The sequence below is a fragment of the Panulirus ornatus genome, chromosome 36 (assembly GCF_036320965.1).
Source record: "Panulirus ornatus isolate Po-2019 chromosome 36, ASM3632096v1, whole genome shotgun sequence".
In the NCBI taxonomy this organism is placed as follows: Eukaryota; Metazoa; Arthropoda; class Malacostraca; order Decapoda; family Palinuridae; genus Panulirus; species Panulirus ornatus.
The window spans coordinates 12,497,981-12,521,127 of NC_092259.1; the positions used below are offsets into that span (position 1 = coordinate 12,497,981).

The 23,147-nt window shown below is 48.1% G+C and overlaps 1 protein-coding gene across 2 annotated transcripts in view; it reads left to right on the forward strand.

The window, feature by feature from the left end:
- The window catches only part of LOC139760357 (repulsive guidance molecule B-like), a 130,384-nt gene that overhangs the window by 64,161 nt on the left and 43,076 nt on the right, over nucleotides 1–23,147 (forward strand). For both annotated transcript variants that reach the window (XM_071683418.1, XM_071683419.1), the window contains 2 exons: nucleotides 908–1,181; nucleotides 13,547–14,040. In XM_071683418.1, coding sequence (XP_071539519.1) covers nucleotides 1,109–1,181; nucleotides 13,547–14,040 — 567 coding nt within the window. In that variant the 5' untranslated portion in view covers nucleotides 908–1,108. The remainder of the gene's footprint in view (nucleotides 1–907; nucleotides 1,182–13,546; nucleotides 14,041–23,147) is intronic.

Consider the following 23,147-nt stretch of genomic DNA (forward strand, 5'->3'; position numbering starts at 1 on the left):
GCGCTTCCCCATCCCATGAACTGTCTCTCTACAATCATACAACTTTTTAATGTTTGGTATGCTGTCCACACTCACACTCTCATTACCCAGTGTGTGTGTGTGTGTGTGTGTGTGTGTGTGTGTGTGTGTGTGTGTGTGTGTGTGTGTGTGTGCACGAGGTGAGTGCGTTGGATGTGCACGGCGGGCAGCGATATGGGGACCTGTGTTAATGAAGTTAAGTGTCAGTGCATATTGTGAGTGTGCGTGTGTGTGTGTGTGTGGGGGGGGGGGGGGGGGTGAGTTCAGTGTCAGGGTGTGAGTATATTTAGAAAACGTGTAAGAAACCAGCCGAACAGGGTGGACGCTGTTGTAGGTGTAGGGCGGGCAGGGGCGTGGGTGTAGGGCGGGCAGGGTCGTGGGTGTGGGGCGGGAAGGGGCGGATTATGGAGTGGGCAGGTGGCGTGGGTGTGGGGTTTAACATACAGCTGGTGGCGGGGGTGTATGTGTGTGTGTGTGTCTGTTACTCCGTTGACCCCCACGTCACTACACAAGTACAGTACTTAACAAGAGGATGTATTACTATCCTGACCCCATGTGACCCCCTCTCTCTTCAGATGTGTATCACACCTTACTGGACTCAGTCTTGCAGTGGAGATACCTGCAGTGTTCATCACCTCATGTACATTTTTTCATATGTTTTCTGTAACTTGTAGTCTGGTGTTTTGCCTGTATCCAGCAGGGTCAGGGGTCATGACCCTTATTCAGAGGCAGGGGCCTCCGGCTCACGTGGAGGCGAGGGCAACAAAGCAACGAGTGGTGGTAAGGCCATAAATTTCAACACTTGATCATTTCCCCGCAAGAATGTGACGACGGAGTCATGACGGTGTGTGTGTGTGCCGTGTCTCACAGGTGTTTCCTCCCGCCGCAGGTTGGGCCCGCCATCGTCGCGGTACGCCCTACAGAGCCGCCGGGTGACCACCACACACGCAGCAGAAGTAGCGGACGGAGCAGAAGCAGCAGAAGGAGGAGGAGGAGGCGACCCACCCCCCCGAGGACTCCGGTGGGGACGGGAGAGGGCGCAGCTGTAGGCTGGGAGGAGGGGGCCCAGTCAGTGGTCCTGCTGGGGGGGATGAGGCTCCCTGCCCCCCGCCCTTCACACGCCGGCCTCGCCACCATCCTCCTGACCACACTCCTCACTGCTGGTACGTCATCACCCCAACCACTCACTTATACTCACTCCCCCAGTCTCATCTCACTTCACTTGTCTCCCTTCTCCCATTATCCTTCACCTGTCTCCCCACACCCAGCATCATTCACTTGTCTCCCCACACCCAGCATCCTTCACCTGTTTCCCCACACCCAACATCCTTCACTTGTCTCCCCACACGCATCATCCTCCCCTGTCTTACCAAACCCACCCCAGATCTTCTCCTAGTCTCCCCACACCCATGATCCTCCCCCAAACAACTCCCTCACCCATGATAAAGAGTTTAATGGCAGTGAAAACAGTTTCCCCTGTCATCATCTTCACGAAAACAAATCTTTCATACCTCCTTTTTATATATATATATCTTGCTCCTGTTAGCAATTTGGGGCAGCATAAATATATATATACTCCTACTCAGGATGTGGTCGGAGTGCGGTGTGACTGAAGGGGATGAATATAATTCCCTAATGACCAATACACTGTACTACTCCTTCCCCTCAGAATTTCAGAATGTATAGCATACACGCCTCCGTTGTTGCCCTCCCTGTACCTCTCTGTCTGTCAGCGCCCCCCCACACTCAACCCTCCAGCACCATAGTATTCATTCCTCACGTCAAAAGATAACACCAGTGGTCTTGAGAACGGTCGTTACCCGTGTCACGGACCAGCCTGACGACGTGTCCCAGGTCATCCTCCAAGTCTCAGTGTACAAAGTCCAGCCTGACGACGTGTCCCAGGTCATGCTACAAGTCTCAGTGTACAAAGTTCAGCCTGACGACGTGTCCCAGGTCATCCTCCAAGTCTCAGTGTACAAAGTTCAGCCTGACGACGTGTCCCAGGTCATCCTCCAAGTCTCAGTGTACAAAGTTCAGCCTGACGACGTGTCCCAGGTCATCCTCCAAGTCTCAGTGTGCAAAGTTTTTTTTTTTCTTTCTTTTGGAAACTTGCACACGATGATATCCCGTGTCCTGGTTTTGTATCATCACACATTTTTGTTAAGAGTTAATTGCTGTTCATTATATACAGGATGAAAAAAAAATAACATTGGACCAAGGACGTAACCTTGTGGTTCACCACTAACAACCCTCGAGATGTCTTCCTTTTCTTATCCATTTTAAATCACCTTTTTGTATTGTCTAGCCAGTCATATTGTAACCCTTTATTTCGCCACCATCTCCATCAAGTTTTATTCCTGGAGGACCATTATCGAAGACGTTTTGAAACTGTAAATAGACTGGTTTCCAATGTGAACAGTAAAAAGACTGGTAAACAGTTTGTTCTTCTCTGGAGGATCATGATACAGTCTCCAGTCTCTCCTTCCATGTCCTGCTCTCGTGCTTAATGCTACTTATATATATATATATATATATATATATATATATATATATATATATATATATATATATATATATATATATAAGGTTCGAGGCTCATTTGAGGTGCCCTCCAAGTACATACAAACATACACATGGTTCCTGTTTGTCGGTAATGTCTAAATGAATCGTGGGTAACAGTTTTCTGACCACTGGTGTCATCTTATATACAGGGACGACTACACTAAGTTGCACTTACCGTGAGAAGCCAGCTGGCACGACCGTGGGGTGTAGAGGAGTTGGGCATCTTCAGCGTAGGTGCCTACATCTTCCAGGTCAAACATTCACTTGTAAAATACTAAGGTGTGCTTTCTAGTTTGCCTTCGTAAGTGTAAACTTGATTAGAACACCGCTGAAGCTAAAGGTGTCCAAACTCTGGACACTGCAGAAGCAGTGGTGCTTAAAATAATATTGCAGAGTTGGACATATTTAGGACATTAATGAGAAAATGTCCACTGTGGACACTGCCGAAGTAACATAATTTATAAATCCAGGAGACTAATGTGTCCAAACCCGGGGTAAATCAGTGTCCAAACATTGCTAACAAGTTCAGGACATTAATGAGTGCTCAAAATTTGCTTACAAGCTCAGAAAATGACTCAAATGGTGTCCAAACTCTCCTTACAAGGCCAGGATATGAATGAGAATCCAGAATCTGATTACAAGCTCAGAAAATTTTTGAAACGGTGTTCAGACTCTGCTCATAAGCTCAGAAAATGACGGAAAGTGTGTCCAAACTCTACTCATGACATTGATGAGTGTCCAGTATTTGCTTACAAGCTCAGAAAACGACTGAAACAGTGACCAAACTCTGCTCACAAGTTCAGAAAATGACTAAAACTGTGTCCAAACTCTGCCCACAAGCTCAGAAAATGACTGAAATGATGTCCGAAATCTGCTCACACGTTCGGATTAATAAAGTGTCCAAACTTTGCTCACAAGCTCAAAAAACGACAGCAGCAGTGTCCAAACTCTGCTCACAAGTTCAGAAAAGTACTGAAACTTTGTCTAAACTCTGCTCACAAGTTCATGAAATCGCTGAAACAGTGTCCGAACTCTGCTTACGAATTCAGAAAATGACTGAAACGGTGTCCGAACTCTCCTCACAAGCTCAGCACATTAATGAGTGGTTAAAATCTCCTTACAAGCTCAGAAAATGACTGAAACGTAGTTCAAACTCTGTTTTCAAGCTCAGGACATTGTCCAAATTTTGCTCACAAGTTCAAAAAATGACTGAAACAGCGGGAGGGACTGGAAATTCTCCCCTCTAGTTTTTCACTTTTCCAAAAGATGGAACAGAGAAGGGAGCCAAGCGAAGATTTCCACTTTGTCTCAGTCTTCTGTTCTTAACATTACCTCGCTAACGCGGGTAATGCCGAAAATATATATATATATATATATATATATATATATATATATATATATATATATATATATATGAGAATGATTTTGTAAGCTGTGATTTGGAGAGCCATTAGATCAGGTCAAAGGTCAAACGATCATACTTAATGGTCGCACAGTCTTGCTCAAGGACCGTACCGTCGTGCTCAAGGACCCCAAGTTATGCTCAAGGACCTTACCGTCGTGCTCAAGGACCGTACAGTCGTGTTCAAGGACCCAAAGTCGTGTTCAAGGGTCGTATCGTCATGCTCAAGGACCGTACAGTCATGTTTAAGGACCGTACCGTCGTGTTCAAGTACAATACCGTCGTGCTCAAGACAATAACAAGAGGACTATACGAAACGTGAAACGAGGCGATGATAGAGGCCCTGTACGACAGGTTGTGGGGCACGGCACGTGCGTACACGACGACACTGACGTGCACTCATGATTAATCCCCGCACGTAACACACCCCACCCCGTGCACAACACCAGCGTGCTCAACCCCAACAACAAATTACAACACAATGACATTCCCACACACACGAAAAAGCACCCTCTACATTTGATGGTTTAGGACGATATTTCGGCCACATACGTTACCCCCACAGTGTTCCTATATGTACGTATTACACAAGACATAGTCACGGTCCTAATAGAAGGGTTGTGTTGTTAAACGGAGCCATAGTGACTGGTAAATAACGATATATACGACAGGTCGCAGCCGTTGCCTGGTCCAGCGGCCGGGCCGCCACCCTGTCGCCACACCCTCAGTGCTGCAACTTGCCTTGCTTCCACGCCACACCGCCTCACACTTCAACGCGCCCTCGCACTTCTCAGACACGCGCTCACACTTTCGATCACCCACCCTGAGACTTTCACACGCCCTCACGCTTCGACCACACGTCATCACACTTCTTCAGCACGCCCTCACACCTCTTTAACCCTGCACCCACACTTCGTCCGCACGCCCTTAGACTTCCTCAATACGCCCTCTCACTACTCTAACACCCACACCCTCCCCCAACAGGCCTCACCACACCATCAATCGTCCTATGAGCAAAAGGCCTCCCCCTCATCCCCTCACACACACACACACACACACACACACACACACAGCCTCGCGGAAGACGCTTCGAAGGTATTTCATGGCTTTGCTGCGACGGCCAATGTTTCCTGTATTGATGTACAGGTTCCTCCTGTAGAAGGCCGCGCGATCGATGGGTGTGACTCAACCACACAGCCTTGCTAACCACACCTGCCTGCAATACACACACACACACACACACACACCCTCTGCTGCCGCCGCTGCTGCTTTCCTTGTGCTATTACCACCACTTGAGCGATGGCTTGTTCTGCTTATTCTAAACCACCCCTTGAGCTATAACTTATTCCGCTTGTTCTAAACTGTCAGATGAGCGATAACCTGTTCTGCTTAAGCCATCACTTGAGCGATAACCAGTGCTTTCATTATTCACTTGAGCGATAATATCTGTGCTTTCGTTACTTTCAGCCATCACTTGAGCAATAACCTGGGCTTTCATTATCCTAAACAATCACTTGAGCGATAACCTGTGCTTTCATTATCCTAAACAATCACTTGAGCGATAACCTGTGCTTTCATTATCCTAAACAGTCACTTGAGCGATAACCTGTGCTTTCATTATCCTAAACAATCACTTGAGCGATAACCTGTGCTTTCATTATCCTAAACAGTCACTTGAGCGATAACCTGTGCTTTCATTATCCTAAACAGTCACTTGAGCGATAACCTGTGCTTTCATTATCCTAAACAGTCACTTGAGCGATAACCTGTGCTTTCATTATCCTAAACAATTACTTGAGCAATAACCTGTGCTTTCCTTGCTCCTAAGCCATTACTTAAGCGATAACTTGTGCCTTCGTTATTCTAAGCCACGACATGAGCGATAATCAAAACCCTCACTTAAGCGGTAATCAGTGTCTCATGAGGGAAACAATTATCGTAGATTTTTGGGAGGTAATTAGTAGACGGAAGAGTTAATGACAGTGTAAGATATTCAGAGTTATTTATGATGTTTAGACTTAATGACCTCGGTTAGGTTATTAACGGTAGGGAGAATAACGGACCTCCTGTTACTGTTGGTAAGGAGTAACGGACCTCCTATTACTGTTGGTAGGGAGGCTAACGGACCTCTTGTTGCTGTTGTTAAGCAGGCTAATAGTCTTCCTGTTACTGCTGATACGGAGGCTAAGGGACCTCCTGTTACTCTTGGTAGGAAGTCTAATGGACCTCCTGTTATTGTTGGTAAGAAGGCTAACAGACCTCCTGTTACTGCCGGTAGGGTCTAACGGACCTCCTGTTACTGTTGGGAAGGTCATACGGACCTCCTGTTACGGCCAGGGTTACCGAGACAGGAAATAGTACCATGGGTGGTCAGGATCTGTTCATTCCACCATAATGGTCCCAATTTCCTGTCCTGGCTGTACCTCACTCTCTCCCTGGCAGGGATGTTAAACCCGGCATCTCTTCGTCAAGGACTGGAATTACACACGTCCTTGGAACATTAAACCCGACCTCTCCATTCCAGGACTGGTATTTATATATGCATGTACCTCGCAGTAAACACAAGTCTGGGTTTCAATACTACAGGCTGGCTCTGGTAGACCCGGGTGAGGTAGACTGGAGCCATCGTAATGCTCCCGGATCCCTTTCGTAGCGCTAATGGCTATTATTTGTCAAGTGTTTTAGTGTTATCAGTGTGTTAGGTCTTCAGGTACATTTAGCAGTGTCCTCAGTATACTTAAGTTCACTCAGCAGTGTCAAGTGTTATCTGCATCGTTCTCATCAGTGGTTTTAAATTGGAGTCATTATTCTTACGAGTATTGTAGTGTTCCAATTATATTAAACTTATCATAATCATTCGTTTCATTCTAAAATTGTTATTAGTCACTACTACAGGTGTTTTAAGTAGTCCGGTCTCTGTTGAAAGTGTTTAAAAGTAGTCATCACTGTTAACGGAAGTGTTGATCAAACGTCTTGAAATTACTGAGTGAAGTCTTATTATAAGTGTTAAGTGTTCGTTGTAATCACACCAGTAACACCTGGGTCTTCGGGTGTTATCACAGGTCGCGCACGCAGGCGTCATGAAGTGTTATGAACACGATAAGATCAGCAGTGTTTTCTTGTATCACTGTTGTCCTCCTCTGCGTCAAGGACCCTGAGCGCACTCGCCTGTGCTACGTTCAACACAGGAAGAAGCCACATTTCTGTTAAACAAAGGCAGCGAACGTGTTCAGCACCACAAAGCACAGCTGAGTGTGTTCAAGCCAATAGAGAAGGTAGTTGTAGTCAGGTCAACAAAGCACAGCTTGGCGTGTTCAGGTTAAAAAAACAAAAAAAACAGAAGCAAAAAAAAGTTCGTGTATTACATCAACAAAGGAGACGGTTGTAGTCAGCAAAGGGACAGCCTGGTCGTGCATTCAAGTTAACAAAGAACAGCTGCCCGTGTTTAAATGAAAAACGACAGCGATTGTGTTTAAGTCATCCAAGCAAAGCTAAGCCATGTTGTAAGCTAAACAAAAGCTGCGGACGGAACTTCCCGCCTAAGTAACAGGTTAGAATAAGGACACTTCTGTGTCAAACGCTCTCTCTCTCTCTCTCTCTCTCTCTCTCTCTCTCTCTCTCTCTCTCTCTCTCTCTCTCTCTCTCTCTCTCTCTCTCAGTCCACTGAGTCACTTCGCTTACAAGTGGTTTTTGTGAGCCAACAGAGTCAGTCTTTTTTTTTTTAGTCGTTTAAGTCAGTGGCAAATACACCTCCCAGTCGATGAATTCAAGGACGTATTCAGTGAGTCGGGGGCGGGGGTACTTGACGCAGAAGGCGGTAATGAAACGAGGACTTACGTCGAAGATTTCAGAAGGTGGGTAGTGAGGACTCTTTAAGCGGGATATTACAGCAGATAGAAGGAAGATGATCTCACAGTGGGTCAGGAGAGGAGGAAGTCAAATTGAGACAGAACACCGAGGGACAAAGCCAACCAGAAATGCTTGCTGAGTGAGAGGAAGCCAACCAAAATGCTCGCTGAGTGGGAAGAAACCAAACAGAAATACTCCAATGAGTACGGAGAAGCCAACCAGGAATGCTTCATGCGTGGGAGTAAGCCAACCAGGAAAGCTCGCTGAGTGGGAAGGAACCAAACAGGAATACTCACTGAGTGAGGAGAAGCCAACCAAGAGTGCTCCGTGTGTGGGAGGAAGCCAACCAGAAATCCTCACGCTGAAGAGGAAGAAAACCCAAGCACTTAAATGTGAAACTGTGAAAACAAATAACGTCTTGAGCACGACGTTACGACCCTCGAGGATAAAGTCGCAACTATTGGCAGGGTAATCACACTTAAGGGTCGTACCGTCGTGCTCGAAGGTCGTCCCGTGGTACTCAATAATTGCACTGTGGAGCTCACAGTTCGTACCGTATTACCCAAGGGTCTAAACGTCGTGTAATATATATATATATATATATATATATATATATATATATATATATATATATATATATATATATATATATATATTGGCTCTTGCAACAGTACAGTGCGTAATGTAAGAGAACGTTGATTGGTTGTGCTCAAGCGGGGCACGAACTGGGTGCATGTAAACGCGGCGTTGATTGGTTGATGGCGTATTTAGAAAGAGTGATACCATTTCTTACGGAAAGAAAAAAAAATATCATTGCAAAACACCTCGTAATTATGTCGGACCACTTTAGCTACATACTGTTAGTCACATTTTCTTGTTGCCACAACTTGTAAGAGGAAAAAAAATACCGTAATTAAATTTGGTATTTCAATACCATATCACAGAACTGATAGTGCGTATTACCATTTTGTATCATCACAAGATATTCATTTTAGTGTAGGGTAGAACCATACTCAAATATTTCCTGGAGCCTCATTTAATTTTGTTGTCATGGAAGTTTTGGTACAATTTTATCCAACGTTTACTCGTACATTACTGTCTTGTGTAACATATCATACCAGGATTTTGTACCATGGAGCCTTAAAATCCTGTATGTTGTATATAGTGGAGCCTGTACGTCTAGTCTGTTGTCCCAAACAGCATTTAAAAACAATTGCTGTCAAGAGTGCGTGTGATTACGTTCTTTTTCTGAGACATTTAATTGCTTTTCGTGTTGCCAAGTGACAGCTGACTGTGTCCGTAATTATGTTCTAAGTTTGCATTTTTGTTCCTCGTATCCGTTGTCGTGTTTCCTGGCGCCCCATACCCCTTGTTTTGTGACATATCTTCCGGTACCCTGGAGCCTGTAATTCCGTCAAGGTGCGAGTTGGTTATTCCCTCGTCCACCACTAAAAGCATTTCCTTATATAGATGATTCCGTTTCCTTGTGGCCATGTTCGTTCGTCTCGACTGTTCTTGTCTCACATTTCTGTTTGTTTCGTCTTATAATCCACAATGAGTGCGATCCAGTTTCTGCGGCCCTTGTCTCTGGCTTCCTCAGTTCCGGGCCTGGAAAGCGCTCTTCCACCCAAGGAGTGGAGCGATCCATCCCAGGCGGATGATCCACTTGCCCCCACCCCCCGCTTCACCACCCGACTCAGGGCCCCGACTAATCACATCCATCGTAACGCCTGCGTTGCGTGTCAACGCTCCGTTAAGCGTGGACAGACGCTAGACAGGCGAAATGTGCATACTTGTGCTCGGGAGACCGAGGCGACAGCCCGGCCATAGCTGCTGTGTTGATGTTTCTGACCTGGTCAACTTCCAGCCGTCCGCACCTGGTTATACTATATGATGTGGCTCCTGTGTCATCGTCTCAGCTTTCCCAAATGTTTATTTTCTGGGACGTTTCAGCCATCGCTGATGTTAACGCCTTGAGGTAATGTGTCTCGATATTACACAACCAACAGCCGGTGTTTCCAACGCCGCTGATATGATCCAGATCCCACTTTTTTCCCCATCAGAAGAAACAATTGTGAGGCCCCCGAAGTACGTGTTCTGATTTTCCAGACCCTATTGTTACGTTTCGGGTGCAGCTGTTCGTATGATCTAGACACGACAGTTGTTGCTTTCCAGGTGCAGCCGTGTTGCTGTTTCAGACTCGGTTGGTGCAGCATTCCAGACCCAAACGTTTTATGGAGATGCAGCTAAAGCGTTCCATACTTCTTCCAGGTATTGAAATACCTACGCCTTTTATGGGGCATTCGAGCCCCACGTAGTAGGAAGAACGTTCCATAACCATCTGTAAAATTCCAGAGTTTATTGTGTAGACATTCCGTACGGTGTACCTGCAGGAGAGATGGAAGTCTCGTGGCCATCTTCCAGGACCAGAGATGGCGACAGTGCAGTGTGTTGCTGTGATTATCGCCTGTGATGCAGTTGTCGCATGCCATAATGTTTTCCAGCGTTCCAGCCTGTAAAGGCACAGTAAAAGAACTGTATTATTAGTGTTCCAGATGATAGTATTGCAGCTTTCCTGACGCGAAATTACTCTCCTGTTCTTGCTTTTGTTGTTAGATTCGCCAGGTCTTTACCTGACAAGGGCTCTTGTCTTACGAACAACCCCTTCTCATTGTGAATTGCTCTTCTAGGGAATATTTGAGGATAACGTGCTAATTATGGTTCCAATCCTTACTGTGTACTGCTGGCGTTCATGAGTATATACTGCCAACCCCCAAGACCGCGTAGAGGCGGAGTTCCATTCCCTGCACTGGCCGCGTTCCAGGACTTGTATTGGCTGTATTCCAGGTCATTTGCTAACGACATTCCAAACTGTGAACTAAAATGTTTCAAATAACGCACTGAAGGATATTTATGCCACATTCCCCTTTTTCCCCCCGAGCCTGGACGAGAGAAGACCCAGGCCGTCTGCTGGCGACGTTCCAAACTGCACGTACTGGAAAGGTTCCAGAGGGGGTGTTGCGGTAGCGTGATGACATGTCTTGTTATGGTCGTTTAGTTGATACATGAACGATGAGAATGTTGGCTGGGGAATATTTTCGCGATAATCGCCCGGCAACAAAGGAAGTGGAACTTCATTATTCACCGTTGGTGTCGTGTGGACGCACCGGTGAGTGTTACCATGGCCTGAGTGTTCTACACACCCCCCGAGGTTTCTTCCTGAACTGAGTGGTAGTTTCACTACCTGACACCTGTGTCCTTCGGCATTAAATGCGCTGTTGGTGAAGGAATTATTGCCTGCATGAGTTATTTTTGTTCTACTCTTTATTATTTCATCATGGCCGTTATCACTAACGTTTGTGGAGTCATCTGTTTGGAAATACATATTTGTACAGTGCGGGGAGGGAGTTCTACACACGTGGGGCCCTTTTAAGAACTTTATCATATAACCGTTTAAATTTCTGCATGCTGTCAAGCATTCACAATGTCGCCATTTAATTTAGTGAAATATCTATAAAAGTACTTCCTTCCACCTTATGTGTGTGTGTGTGTGTGTGTGTGTGTGTGTGTGTGTGTGTGTGTGTGTGTGTGTGAAGCCAGCTGGTCTTGAGACTGAGAGGTTATAAGACCTGAGATACTATACACAAGGGAACACCCTGACTTATGTCTTTCTTTTTATGGAATGTCAGACCTGCTGACGTGTTTAACGATCATGGCGGCGTAAGAAAAGCCTCTTAACACGAAAACCTTAGCGTTTCCCGCGCGCGCAAAAAAAAAAAACACCACTTGCAAAACATGAATCATAATTACCTCACTAACAGGGAGATGGCATCCCAGTTACTTATCGCATTTATAAGTAACCAGCATTTATTTTTTCCGATCTTTTAATCAACTTGGACGTAGGGACACACACTGCGGTTTTGTGGACTAAAACTTCCACAACGCTTACGTCATATATATATATATATATATATATATATATATATATATATATATATATATATAGTTTTGGAAGGTAGGCAGTATCTGTGCCACCACTGCCGCTGACTCAGTAGCTATACCCTCGCTGTGTTGCCTCTTGTAAATGAGGTCATACGACGTAATCACTTCCAGATCTTTGAGTCTCCTCTCTCAGCTCGTAATGAGAATGTCCTGTCTCGTGTGAGAGACATCTGTCACGGTGGGGGTGTGTTTCGCTCTCAAGAGACAATAAAGAGTTGAGAACTACATTATCTCCTCTGAGCATTATCATATTTCATTCACCAAATGAAATAAGTGTGTTGGTATCAGAGTCCGATGTTGTTTACATACGTGTTCTGGTGCCATCCCCGGGGGCAGATGGTGCTCTGGTTTTGTTTTCGTCTATCACTCAAGCTTAATGTGAGTAATTGGAGTCAAAACATGCGGAGCAAGACCCTTTCCCTGAGGAACACCGTTCTTTCCAAGCAAACACTGATATATATATATATATATATATATATATATATATATATATATATATATATATATATATATGAAGTGTGTGTTTGTTTCTGCTCTATTCCAGCCCTTCAAACATCACCTGCGACGTGTCCTTGGTACCAGATGAACCCACAATTCCTTTCCCTATCGAGCCCAAACACACACACGCAAAAATACATTTTCTCCAGTAACTCAGACAAGATGGTTTACATTGCCCAGCCAGAGGAGGTCCCCTGTAGCGTTCCCACGCTGGTGATTGTGGCCCCACGCACTGTACACTCTGCCATGGGTTCGCTCACTGCCCCAACCGGTTTGAACCGTCCTCAGTGTCGTGTTTTTGTTTTTTCTTAGTCAGTTAAACTCCTTAAGGACGATGGTACGAGCCTTGAGCGCGGTGGTACGATCAGGTGAGAGGCCAAGCCTTCATCATCCCCGTCGAGCTCCAGAAACGTACCGTCGTGTTTGAGGATCGTACCGTCGTGCTGAATGGTCGAACCGCCGTACTCACGGATCCTACCGTCTCACTTAAGGACCGTTTCGTCGTGCTCAAGGATCGTACCGTTGAGTTCCAGGGTCGCACCGTCGTGCTCAAGGATCGTACCGTTGAGCTCCAGGGTCGTACCGTCGTGCTCAAGGATCGTACTACCATGTCCAAGAACAACACCGTCGAGTTCCTTAGTCACACTGTTGTGCTCATGGAGATGAGAGACGGTACACGAACTGTTGTTTTTCTTCCAAAATATACAGACCACTTGTCTTGCATGCCATTGCGACACGTTGCCCACGAAACTCGAACATCACACAGAATAAGATTTCTTAAATGTCGTTCACCAACATATCGTTTAAAACCTGAGAGTCTTATTTAGAGGGCACCGACTCTGACTGCTATAAAGCTCATTCGACTCAGCTGGTGTCGAACCTCCCTGTCTCAAGGTGCAGGGAAGTGATGGGTGACTGAGGCACATCCAAGGTACAGATAGACACACTCGTGTCATGTCGTAAACCTGGAATGTGGCCAGGGTTGGAGACTGCACTCGCCCGCTTCTAAACCTTAGCCCTACAAAAGAAGCAATTACATTTCATAGAAGCTCTCTCTCTCTCTCTCTCTCTCTCTCTCTCTCTCTCTCTCTCTCTCTCTCTCTCTCTCTCTCTCTCTCTCTCTCTCTCTCTCAAGTTCACTGCTTGTTCCAGTTTTCCTAAGAATGTATTTGTCACGTCGGTGTATTACGGGATGTCTCTTTTATGTTGCAGGTGTGGCTGAGGACTGCGGTCTGGACGAGTGTACCGATGCCTTCTTGAGTGGTAGGGATGCTGGGGTGGCGGAGGGAGCCAACCTGGCCTACTGCTCCCTGGTGCACCGGTACGTCCAGTGCACGGCCGCCCACAGCGGCCAGTGTAAGGGCAACATCCACTACCACAGCGTGGAGCGCATGCTGGCCAGCTACATGGAGCTCTTCAACTGCACAGAGATCCTGGCGCAAGAGACGGCCCCCCAGGCCAACCTGGACGCCAACGGCGGGCTCGGACCTACCCCGACGGAAGGCCAGGACGTGTGCCGCTACCTCGGCAGCGACGTGCCCGCCCACTGCGGCCTCTTCGGTGACCCCCACCTGAAGACCTTCACCGGTTCCTACATGACCTGCAGTGTGGAGGGGGCGTGGCCGCTCCTCAACACGCCCTACCTGGCCATCCAGGTCACCAACGAGCCCGTCGGACCCGCCCACCACGCCACCGCCACCACCAAGGTTAGTACATGGCCCGCCCACCAATGATACGTGACCCGCCCTCTTGTACACGCCTTTCACCGCCACCAGTACACGCCCCCATCACCAGTACACACACGCCCCACAAGTACCCGTCCCCAAGTACCCGTCCCCATCACCAGTACTCGCCCCCTACCACCAGTACACGTCCCTCACCACCATCAGTACACGTTCTCACACGACCAGTAATCGCCCTTCACCAGGACTCCTGCTAGTCACGCAGGACCTGGTTAAAGTGTCAACTCCCTCGTTAACCAAAACATATCACCAGTTACCACTGCAATTATGAATATGCAGAACCCACTTCCAGCAACAACAAGGAACAATAAACCAGTCTGTACAATAATTAATTCAGGATTTATTATGAAGATAAAACCTAAGGGTACGTTTCCTTCAGCTTGGATCTGAGGTGTTTACACTTGAGTGCAACACAATCCACTGACCTTAGTCCTGCCTCTCCTGCCTCCACCAAAATACATGTCCGCTTAATGTACCTCCAAAATACACTACTAAATGTACCTCCAAAATATATACCCACTTACTTTACCTCCAAAATATATGCCCACTTACTTTACCTCCAAAATATATGCCTACTTACTTTACCCCCATATTATATGGCCATTAATTTAACCCCGAAAGTGTACGCACTCTTTGTGCCTCCAAAATATATAACCACTTACTGTCCCTTCAAAATATATAACCACTTACAGTCCCTTCAAAATATAAGCCCACTTATTTTGGAGTTGGTAGACAAAGTAGTGTAGTCCTGCACCAGGCTGTGTTTACAAGAGGCAGTGGTCATGCTGATGAATAATGGAGTCGGGCAGGTTCGTTTCCTTGTTGGAAACAAGACAACATCCTGACAGGGGAAACTGAATATAAAGAAACAAGAGGTCGAGAAAGTGTGCTTTCGTTCACCCTATCCCCACTCCAGCCCCATCTCCCCCCCGAAAAAAAAATCGAAAAACGAAAGACCGAGTTGAAATCAAGCTAACTTCACAGAGAAGATGCTTTGGAAATACTGAGTTTGAATGAATAACAACATAAGAGTCGTGGCGTCTCACAGACACCTTGATCACACGTTAGAAAAACATACGATCGAGTGATTGTGTTTTGTTACTCTGGGTCCCAACCTGGGGTGAAGGCACAGGGAGGGTAGGCAGGAGGCCATGGTGGATTACTCATGCACCATTACCAGGCATGATGACACTGGAGGGGGGGGGGGAGCTCTTGATATACACTTCGTAACTACCGCAGTTTACCTGGATAATTTGACAAACTTCGCCCCTTTGTTCCTGAAACATGGCGTTACGACCCCTGAGCACGATGATACGACCCTTGAGCACGATGGTACGACCCTTGAGCACGATGGTACGACCCTTGAGCACGATGATACGACCCTTGAGCACGATGATACGACCCTTGAGCACGATGGTACGATCCGTAAGCTGCATGGTATGGCCATGAGCACGATGGTACTACCCTTAAACTCGATGGTATGGCCTTGAGCACGATGGTATGGCCTTGACCACGATGGTACGGCCCTTGAGCACATTAATACAGTTCTTGAAGGTAATGACGTTGGCCTTTGCCCTTACCCTTGATAAAGATTTAAGTCGTAGGCCAAGCCGTAATACCCCAAGGTAGCTTTGTCGTGTTTCTTGGTTAGTATCGTCGTGCTCAACACTCGCAATGGGTTAAGGTAACGCAATATGTTGTTCCTCTTAATGATCAAACCATAAGAGGAACAAGCAGTCAGTCTCCTTTGTGCCTTGTGAGGCTTTATGTACACCAGATATACAACACAACAGCCCAGAAACCTGAGGGCGTGACCCACATCAAGGAAGTTGTTATCGGCTCCGCATCGCTGAGAGTAACAGCTCTCTAATAGAGTTGCATTTGCGACAAATTCACTTTTCCCCTGGACCTTAAAAGCTCGCTTACACGTGATGTATGGGGTCGTTAATGCCCCGGGCCTGGGACTTGCCAGTGTTACGGCCATGAGAGAAAGACAGAGACCCCCGAGACCAGCTTGCAGGTATGTGGTTATGAGGGAGGGGCGGCGTGCGTCCGCTACTGCGACGGCGACCGATCACAGAAGGAGATGACATATGGACCTTCAAGTCCTCCATTAGCGACGGAGAACTGCAGCTGATGTGGTCGACCGTTGAATATAGGAGGCCATGATTGTCATGGCAAGTTGCTACGTCACTTCCTCTTCGTCTGGCTGTGTGAAGTTCCTCGAACGGCCAGAGAAGTGACCGACGTGCAGGCTCATGCCCCGTGTTGACGAGATGCTTCACGTGGGCCCCTCCTCGTCCCCCAGCCTGGGGGGGACGTGCAGGCTCATGGCCCGTGCTGACAAAAGGTGGTTCCCGCGAGCACCTCGTTCCCAGTATTGTACCGGTAGGTGGCTCCTGGTCTTCGGCTGGACCAGCTGGGGTACTCTGTAACAGGACCATCAGTTGACTGTATTGCGACACACACACACACACACACCACATATCGCACGGGCAGGCTGAATATCAACGACGTGAACAACCTCCTCACGTTTGTTGCCAGCGTCGCAACACCTCAGGCACGAGACGGAAGGCCAGTCCCTAAAATAATCTTACTCAGACATGTATCACTTGCCTCGTCTTCTCGTTCATTCTCCCCTAACATAAAGGGAGGATAGAAATTAGTGTTATATATTATATTAATGAGGTCAGGACCTGATACACACACACACACACACACACACACACACACACACAAACAACTGCGTATACGCTCGACGACTGCTTTAATAATAGACTGCAGCTGGGTGTAATTATAGTGCGTATATCCCTTGTATAAAACGTGTATGTATGATCAAAGGCCTTTGATACTGCTAGCGTTATGTGTGTGTGTGTGTTCATACACACACACACACACACACACACACACACACCAGGCGGTACACAAGGCAATGTCGTGATAAATTATCATTTAATCGTCTTGCAAGCGGTAATTACTGGGCCTCATTACAATCCTTTGTTATAGCTGACCTCAGGGATCCTTCCCCCATCACCACCACTCCCTCCAAAAACCTACTCTTACCCCTTCACCCCTCCTTCAGTCCCCTCTCCCCCTTCATCTACACTCCCTTTATCAACCTTCCCTTACGCCCTCCTTTCTCCCCCTTCTGCTTCATACAACCCACTCCCCGTGCTTTTCCCCCACCATACCTGAATACCACACATCCCTGCCATATATTGACCAATGCTTCATACCATTATACCTTTACTATGACCCAGTACCACACCACAGCTCCTCCACGTAACCTCTCCCACAGATGTGTACCACACTGCTGACCCTGACAGCCGTGCTGGTACACGTCCTGCAGCCAGTAATAACCTTCTTAAACACGTGGCTTTACTACCATCCCTTTGGCTATCCCCGGGAACAAATGGCATTTCAGTGGACGCTGGGGGGGAAAATGTGACCTAAGTCTTCTGTCCTCCCGCTGGATGACCTCTGCTGTATACACGTGTTCTCGCACGTGTACCTCTGCCTCAGCTGCCCAAGAAGCTGAGGTCTTATTCGCTCTGTATCAGCCAGAAAGTCTCTTAAGTTCGTCCTCACACGATGAAATAGTAGGTAAAAAAAAACAAAATGACTTTCAATAAAGTATCTGATATTTTGTATCATCATTTTCAACGCAAGAGACATGTTATCTTCACTCTTCTCTCCCTTTATCAGGTGTCGCCACCCGTCCAGTGGACACGACTGCCACACTCAGGGTCATGCTTCCCCTTACGAACACTTATCCCTCATAGCGGGTTACCCACCCGCCCCTCCTCAGACAACCTCCCGCACACCACGGTTGGAGTCCTGCCAGGACCCTCCAGCAGGAGAGAGAGGGACCGGGCAGCGACCGTGCCCTTGTCAAGGCAAGGGCGTGACCTTGACTGCCCGATATCCTGCTCAGGGCCGCCACCCTCCCACCAATCACATGCACAATTACCCAAACAATAATCACTGTGGAATGTTATTAATGAGGCGACCCCCAGCCCAGCATTCCCCCTGCTGCCGCAACATCTTAACACACACTCAACCCGCACCCCAGACTCTCTACCACACATTCCCTGTCTGCCTATCTATCTGTCTTTATCTATCTATCTACCTATGGGTCAGGGTTTGTTTTGAAGTCTTAAATTCCTCTTTGGTAAGAGTGATAAACCAGCATCATTCTGGAGTGGGGGCGGCCTCTCTCTCTCTCTCTCTCTCTCTCTCTCTCTCTCTCTCTCTCTCTCTCTCTCTCTCTCTCTCTCTCTCTCTCTCTCTCACAGGCCACAGTCCCTCATCTCCCCTGGCTAATTAACCTTTCAGAAGTGGTAGTGAAGGAACGGGTGGGTGAGGGGAGGGGTTAAGGGAGACAGGTTAGACGTACAGATGAGGAGATCTGGCCTATATTTTTTTTTTTTTTTTCTGCGTGTAATGTACAAACCTGTTTGTTTGGGATTTTTTTCCCCCCTCCCTCATCTCTCGCGAGGTTATTTTTGAAGAGGAACTCGTTTGTTTACGCTGAGCTGTTCCATGATTGGTCCGGAGGTTAGGGAAGGGGGGGGGGGGGGGGAGTTTTGCTAGGGGGTGCGGGGAGGGATCGGGGCGTGTCAGCCAATCGGAGGACAAGTTTCCCCGGGGTTAGAACAAGCGAGAGCCGCAGTAAAAACAAGGGTTTATATAACTCAATTTGCATACATAAACATCAGGATTAACTGCAATCTTGACAGGGGTTTTTTCTGATTTTATTGCTTGGGAAATGTGTGTTAATCAAGAGTTTTGGGATTAGTATTAACACTAGGTTCATGATGTCGAATATATATATATATATATATATATATATATATATATATATATATATATATATATATATATATATATATATATATATACTTTCTTTAAACTAAAAATACGATGCCTGTAGCCCCGTTTGCGTCGCCTAGCGTACACCATGCTGGTGGTATTAAACCCTAACTTACCACCAGGTTAATGATGAAAATCGTGAAGGGGAAGGGGAGGGCAATTATTCTCACGCGGGGGAGTTCGTCTGTCTGAAGGATGTGCGCAAGATCTGGGAGAGCACAGGGGGAGGGGCGCGCCGCGCCGCGCCACCCACCTCCCGACGCAGGGAAGACCGTGATGATTATAGTTTTCACCCAGACGACTCACCCACCCACCTGTGGCCCGGTGGTGGTTGGTGGGGCGGTGTCGTACCCTGTGGATGTGTCCCTCAGCTGGCTCAGCCTGAACACCTGCGACATTTACGACAGTGACCTAAAGCACGGGCTACAACAACAACAACAGCTACAACGCTGAGCACAACAAATCACGACCTTCCTCAACCTGATCTCTGTTCTTTCTTTAGTCGAGGGCATTGTCGGCCGACACACTTGTTGCCACAACACCGTCCGCCGGTGTACTTGGGCGACACACGCCCCGCCCAAGATACCGTCCAGAGTCTATTATACACTGAGGCCACCACGACACTCCCACTCGACCATTGTCCACCCATCACACTTGAGGGGCCTGCCGCCTGGGAGTACAGAGGAAGCCATGACCCCGCACGGCGAGATGCCCTGTGCGTTTTAAGGAGCGCTGTCGTCATTCACCGCCAGACCGCGCCACCTGCTGACCACGACCTCTCCCTCCCGACCGAATAAAAAGTGTCAACAAAAACAGCAGCTTATCACACAAATACATGGAAGGTATATCATGTGACGAGTGACCCATTGGGTACGACCCTTGGGCACGACGTTACGACCCTCGGACACTACGTTACGACCTTTGGGCACGACGGTACGACCTTTGGACACGACGTTACGACCATAAGAGTGTAATGGCCTGCCCTTCGACGAGGCTGTCCCTCAGGGTACTGGAGGCTCTCCTTTAATCCCTGCGACTCGGTATCGAGAGCCTGATCTGCCAGGCTATTGGATGATGCAGACCTATGCTTGTTATGACCTGGTTAGCCTGACCCACCTTGCACGAAGGTGTGCGGGTTTGTTTGTCCTTAGTCTCAGACGTCGCGAAGTTATTACCCTGGTGTTCCTCATGTGTGTGTGTGTCAGCAGGTAAGCGACGTGGGGCCTCGACGTGTATGTTATTCCTCCACTAATGTTTCCTGCAGCATCTCTTGTTCTTCACAGCGGATTCATCTTGTATGCTGTAGCTTGTCGTCGCTCCTGGTAGGAATTACTATTTCGGACCGGTACTGAATAGTTATACAGATTGTGTGTGTGTGTGTGTGTGTGTGTGTGTGTGTGTGTGTGTGTGTGTGTGTGTGTGACCGACTACAGAGCAATATAACAGGTGTTCTTGTCACTGGCACAGATCACTGCCAGGTTTCCCCATCTCGCTCCGCAACCTCAGGAACATTCCTCTTCGTTGTATTCTTTCTTTTTTTTTATTTTTTCTTATTCCAGGCCCCGTCCGTTGCAGGCACAGCCATCTAATTCCTCTCTCCCCTTTCTTTTCCCCATCCTTTTTTTTTCTCCTCTCCCATCCACCCTCCACCCGTGGAGAGAGAGAGAGAGAGAGAGAGAGAGAGAGAGAGAGAGAGAGAGAGAGAGAGAGAGAGAGAGAGAGAGAGAGAGAGAGAGAGCAGGTGCTCCCAGGCCGTGATGCAGGTCGGCCGCTAGCCAGTATTTATGCCCGTGACCTGCAGCTCCCCCTCCTCTGGTGAGGTCTTTCTACACGACGCCTTCATATTCACCACTTGTCTCCTGTGTGTCTACTTCATATTGTCCAACCAAATGCTTACGAAACATAGCACTCGCCCACTAACCAACTTCTACAAACACTCACACATTACCTACCCACACCCTTATTGGGTTAAGCTGACCCACACACACACACACACACACACACACACACACACACACACACACACAGTTAACCAGGTAAATGTGATTATCCTCCCAACCCCCAACTACTAATCCACTCCTCCAGTGACATGACACCATTTCCATCGCCCACCTTCCAAGAGTGCATTCACTTGCTGTTACATTTTGTCCCTCCCGGACAACTAACCAAATCATTCGCATTACAAAACTATATCAATTAATATTTTGAATTATTAGCGTTTATACATCTGTATTTACCGTCAGCTTGGCCAAACAGTAAGCGGAACCAGCGATGCCCCTTGCTGTACGCCTCTCGCTACCCCTCTACCTCCCCATCTTCATTCTCCTTCGTCTGATCTATCTCTCCCCCTCGTTCCACCTCTACCCAGATCAACCAGCAAATTATGCCACCCATTTACATAGCTCTCCCCTGTCTACACCTTTCCCCCAACTCCCTGTGCATAACCATTCCTTAAGCTACTCCTCCCACACCACCTGTGCATAACCCCTCCTTACCTACACATGCCTACTGCTCCCGACACCCCTTTCCTTCGTATCCTGGCGCTTACCTTTTGTCCTCCAGGAGAGGGAGGGGGTCGTGTGGGAGGGGTTGGTGGTATCCCCTGCCCCACTCCATGCCCCAGGCGGGCCTGGCCACCTCCTAAGGGAACATAATGAATCAGCCCACATTCCTCCCACGGTCCCGGCGAGAGTCGTTGGTAGCGGGGATGGTGGTGTTTGGTGGTGATGGGGATGGGGATGGTGGTGGTGGTGAGGGAGATGGGTGGTTGTGGTGGAGCAGGGTGGGAGAGGGGTCGGCCAGCGTAAGGGACCTTCTCCTCGCGTCTCGTCAACGCAGGCTGAAAACAGACGTAGTACGTCGTCTGCCCTCGTGGAAGTGACCCACTGGGTTCCTCGACGCACGACGCGTCCGGCCGGGCACGGGGAGCGAGATGGACCGAGGCTCAAGGTGCCTGTGGCGTCACCGTTAAGGTCGTGTGCGTGCGGACGACTTCTGAACTGTGTTCTGTGGTCTGCAGGAGGTGACGGAGGGTCGTATACGAAGACCCCCCTTCCCTCCCACCTTTTCGCCACGCCACATTCCCGTTATCATTACCTCCTGGTCATTTCTCACTTACTGTATCCGACACTCTCACTACTGCACCCCTTACTCATTTGCCTCTCTCCCCTCTCCTCTCCCTTCCCTTGACTCCACAAAGACTCCGTTGTGAGTGATCAATAAAACCTATTCAGGAACTCCAGATGATACCGTCTAATCATTCATGACTAAAGGACGTGTTTATAAATCAAAGAAATACATGTTTATACGAAGCATATAGAGAGAAAATGGTTTACAGAATGATTACAAGTGTGACGTACAGAGAATGAGAGAGGCTCATATGATCTCTTAACGTGAGATGATTAACACTGCTCTGGTAGAGTATGGGAGGACCAGAGTTGCGAGAGCAGGAAATTATACACAGCTGCTCTCTCTCTCTCTCTCTCTCTCTCTCTCTCTCTCTCTCTCTCTCTCTCTCTCTCTCTCTCTCTCTCTCTCTCTCTCTCTCACACACACACACACACACACACCCTCCCTCTGTTCTACCCCATCCCACTCCTTCACCGGCGATGTACCCCATCCCATTCCCTCCCAGTGTTGTGCCCCGTCCCACTCCCTCCCACTGCCACTGTGTCCTACCCTAGCCCATCCCGTCCCCTCTGCCCGCAACAGACTGTGCGTAAACCCGACGGTTTAGTTTAGGTTTAGGACGTGGTGTGTTAAGGATGGAGTCGGCCAGACCCTCCCCCATGACTGTGCTTCTGGCCTGATGGAGATGATAATGCTGGCATTGTCTCCATTTTCCCCCCTTTATCGTCGAGAACCAGTTGCCATAACGTGTGGGGGTCGACGATTGGAGCCTACGTGGATTGTTATCTTCTGCGGCCGGCCGGAGGCAATACGGTGGCAGGTATGTGTTTGAAAAGGGGGGTTTAAACGCGCGGAAAATGTGGCGGCTTTGTGAGGTGTGGCGAGCGGGGGAGATGCTATCATCAGTTGATTGTATGGTGGTCCTGATCACCTGTTATGGTGGCCCCGAGGGCTGGTGGGTTTGGTGCCCCCGAGGGTTGGTGGTGGTTGTGGCCCCGAGGGTTAGCTAGGGTTGTGGCCTCGAGGGTTGGTGGTGGTTGTGGCCCCGAGGGTTAGCTAGGGTTGTGGCC